The sequence below is a fragment of the Hippocampus comes genome, unplaced genomic scaffold (genome assembly GCF_001891065.2).
Source record: "Hippocampus comes isolate QL1 unplaced genomic scaffold, H_comes_QL1_v1.1 scaffold41, whole genome shotgun sequence".
NCBI classification, from domain to species: Eukaryota; Metazoa; Chordata; class Actinopteri; order Syngnathiformes; family Syngnathidae; genus Hippocampus; species Hippocampus comes.
The window spans coordinates 1,806,483-1,810,415 of NW_017805153.1; the positions used below are offsets into that span (position 1 = coordinate 1,806,483).

Sequence of the window (3,933 nt, forward strand, 5' to 3'; positions counted from 1 at the left end):
TACGGCAAGCCTGAGGATTTCACGGTAACAATAGTTACCGGTAGCGTGTCGTTTCCGTGGCGTCATTTTAACGGTACCGAAAAATAGTGTAACCATTAAAGTCACCGCACACGACTTGACTGTGTGATCAACGCGATTTCACTGTGCCTCTATGTGTGTTTGTGGTGTGGTGTGTGAGTGTGTTTCTTCTAATTTACTTTCGTTTTGTTTTGTTTTGTTTTCAGTGTTGGGGGGGACGCAACAGATAACGTTATGTGCGCATGCGGGTTGCTATTTTAGTCCGCAAACTGAGGAATCGCGCGGATGAAAGTTTGAGATGGCGGCGAAAAAAACTCACAAAGGTCTACTAATTACGACATTTAAAAAATGGGATTGCCAGTCTGATTTTTCGTATGAATCGTCCAAAGGGCATATCACTAAACTCACCTGGGATGTATGCACAGAACACGAGAGCGAGATACGACGAGAGGCACGATTACGAGGCAAGTTGGTCATTAGATTTGTAGGCTAATCGCTATGAAAAATATTATGAAACAGTATTGGTTATTCTATAATTTACTGGTTGTAGCATGGTACCTTTATACCTGATATCCTTCCAGATAGCATGATACTGATTCAATGCCACCACACACTCCTGAGCAAAGTTTATACTTGACTGACCGTGCAACCGCACCACTGGCTGAGATGACATGCATTCAAGATCATGTGATCAAACAAGCTTAAAATGTATTATTATTATTATTTACTTCCACACACAGCTTTATTTTCATGAAGAAAATACTCTAAAGGGAGGAGGTTGCCGGAGTGTGTGTGTCATTGTCAGGGATTAGTGTGGGCAGTGTGTTGTTGCAGCCAGACTCACATGAGGAGCAGCTCAGGCAGGCTGTTTTGATTGGACGCCTGGAAATGCTCAGGCTTTATAGGCAGGTGAATTAAATTTGGCCAACAGCTGACTCAAGTGTGCTGGCTCAGTTTGAGAGTCAGCTCATTCATCTCCACAGTACAAATTGCACACAATGCCCATATGATGATGAGCAATTATCAGACAAACTGACATGACCTTCTATTGTTTTATACACACACACACACACACACACACCAATGACATGCTTATGTCAGACTGAGCAAGTATTGTTGGCACTATTTACACAGCCTGGTTCATTGCAAACACATACAAATGAGCTGGCAAATACGTCAGACACAAGTGTAAAAACGGAGCAATGGGATCGCATCTCACCTTGGTACAGTAAAGCATCCAAACCTCGTACAGTCTCTCGCTAGATGCCATTACGCCACTGAGCGCCCGTTGGGCTGCCAACTCCACAAAGGTCACTTTCGTGGGAGCTTCATTGTCAAGTCAAGACCTCAACCTCGGTTGCTGGGCATCATCATCATCATGATCGTCCCACGCTGGCATTACATCACAGAAAACCAGAGAAATCCACTGAAAAGCGTCCAAGAAGGAATTGCTGATGACTGCTGGGGATTAAAAATCCTTCGTCTTCTCTGGATAAGGAGGAGACAGTCAGTATCCAGAATAATGATGACCCTGTCATAGAACACCGCAGATGTATTCAATAGTTACCGTACAAATAACGTAACGAATTTTGTCACTCTCGATGCACTTTGAGCTGCCCTACTATATCTAAGCAGAAACAGTCTGACTACTGTACCCGGTCAACACGTACACATGAAACATGTCTATTTCTCGTGTGTGCGCCATAAGCAAGCTACAACCGGCCTCAACAGTCCTGTTGTAACAGCTACGAAACACCTTCAGACATTTTCGGGCAAAATGTAAGGCATTAGACGACATTACCTGCTCAAGCTAACATCAAGCTAGCTGTCAAAACGCCCATTTCCAGCTGTTAACATTCCCCCTGTCATGTGACAGAAACTGCTCGTCTTACCGAACCTGTCAAACCGCAACGACCGAGAATGGCGGTACCTGTTTGTTTTGGTTTTGCCGAAGAGAATCCGGAGACACCTGGGTAGCGAAAACCACTCTCTTTGCCGGAGCAGATCACAGTCAAGTTGGCAAAAACGACGCGATCAGTGGAACGGAGTGGAGCCTTCTGTTCGATGGTGACGTTCGGTTTTTTCAGAACAAGAGAGTAGGTTTCCAAGGCATCCCAAATTGGAATTTAATCACAAAAAGGGCAACATTTAAGGTGTGCAGTCGCCCATTTGAAGATCATTGTTATGAATACTGTTTAAAAAATCATATATATATATATATATATATATATGACTTTTTTTTTTAATATGTTTGAAAAAATCCGCGATGCACAGCGTATATATATATATGGGACCGTGTATATACAGTGGTCTCTTATTTTGTTAACAAACCGGAAATTAATTACGGAAAGTAATTAGTGTATTTGTAAACTTACACTGGCAGTGTTATGCTTTTGTGTTGTCTCGCAGTACGTTTGTTAATTGTGTAATGTATTTATTATACGATGACAACAATAGGCAGTTGAGCGTCAAAATATACATTCGTATGTTTAATATTTACGACATTTTAAACTGCTTTACGTTGCCGATGTGGCCTTCAATATTTGCCAAAGCCTCCATCCGTGTTTCCTTTTTTGAGGTTGTACCGTCGCCCAGTGGAGAAAGTGTAAAGATGCAACGAATAAGAAGCATTCACAGTGAATAGCGGATTGTTTTGTCTTTCATAAACTAAAAAACACTTGAAGTATTTTTTTTATCAATTTGAATGAATAAAAGTCATGAGACCGAATTCACAATTGGATAACATACAAGTCGTGATTTGATTCTTCTCCCGGCATCCTCACTCAGATTCAAAGTTTGACAAGAAATTGTGATGTAATTCACATTTCACAATCCATATATCAAATCGAACGCGCTTCTTCTATTTCACCTCATGCAAATATAGTACGACAGCTGAACGTTGGAGCATTAAAAGACTGTCCAATATACAGTACGTAAGTTGAGCTATAAACAGCAGAGGGCAGATTGGCCTGTGAATAATTGGCCCCTCAAATCAAATGGGGCTCACATCTTGTGAGTTTCAGTTTGTCTTTAAATACTGTATGTAGTCTAATTAGCACCTCCCTCAAGGTCCTCGGCTTTTAATTGCAAGTTACTGCTCCCACGGCACAATAACGCCTGACGTGGCCTTGGACGTAAGGACAAATAGGCATCTACTTTACCATATGGAGCAAATGTTAGCTGGTTAGGAGAGCAGATGGCACTTGTGTTTAAAGAAAACTGGACAGAAAACCTCAGAGTCAACTACACCCCAGCACACTATGAAAAAAGTCATGAACTAAGAGGATTCAAAACAAAAGTGAGTCCTCCCTTATGTAATAGAATCTGGTAATAGCATTCAACAGTATTTTTACCCTGCTGAGCCTGTGAAGATATGAAATACTGTATTAAAGGAAAATTCTCTGAATTTTAGCCTGTGGCATAAAATACTTTTCATGTAAAAGGGTCATTCATGGCTCTTGGTAACTTTTCAATGCTCTAACATTTATTAAAAAAATATACCGGTACATACATAATGAATTTGTTGCATTTTTATATCATTATTATATCTGGTAAATGACGTATAATGTTCAGGAAGTTTTACTGACAGAAACTACGCATTGAAATAATTTGGATTTTGGGTGGATTGTTCAGACACGGCCTGTGAGTGTTCCATCTTGTTATTAGTATGTACTGCAAATTGGTTCCCAAATATTCAGTTTACTGCAATGTCGTGAATGTTACCTCACTGTCATAATATTTTCTCATGTACGTGCGGAGAGTTGTTCTTCGTTGAAATGCTTTTCATTGTAATGTGCAAAGAACAGAGATGAAAGTGGACTTTCCTGAAAATTCCGGAAAAAATAAAAAATTACACGTACTGTGTGTGTGTGTGTGTGTGTGTGTGTGTGTGTGTGTGTGTGTATGTGTGTGTGT

At 40.6% G+C, this 3,933-nt stretch overlaps 1 protein-coding gene across 5 annotated transcripts in view; it reads right to left on the reverse strand.

Moving 5' to 3' along the window:
• The window catches only part of nbeal1 (neurobeachin-like 1), a 44,652-nt gene extending 42,451 nt beyond the window's left edge, over positions 1 to 2,201 (reverse strand). For 2 of the 5 annotated variants that reach the window (XM_019868514.1, XM_019868510.1), the window contains exons 1-2: positions 1,820 to 1,937; positions 1,238 to 1,549 (exon numbers count right to left, since the gene is read on the reverse strand). In XM_019868514.1, the coding sequence (XP_019724073.1) occupies positions 1,238 to 1,288 (51 nt within the window). In that variant the 5' untranslated portion in view covers positions 1,289 to 1,549; positions 1,820 to 1,937. The other 3 variants (XM_019868512.1, XM_019868511.1, XM_019868513.1) reach the window with 3 other exon arrangements.
• Positions 2,202 to 3,933: the final 1,732 nt, after the last annotated feature.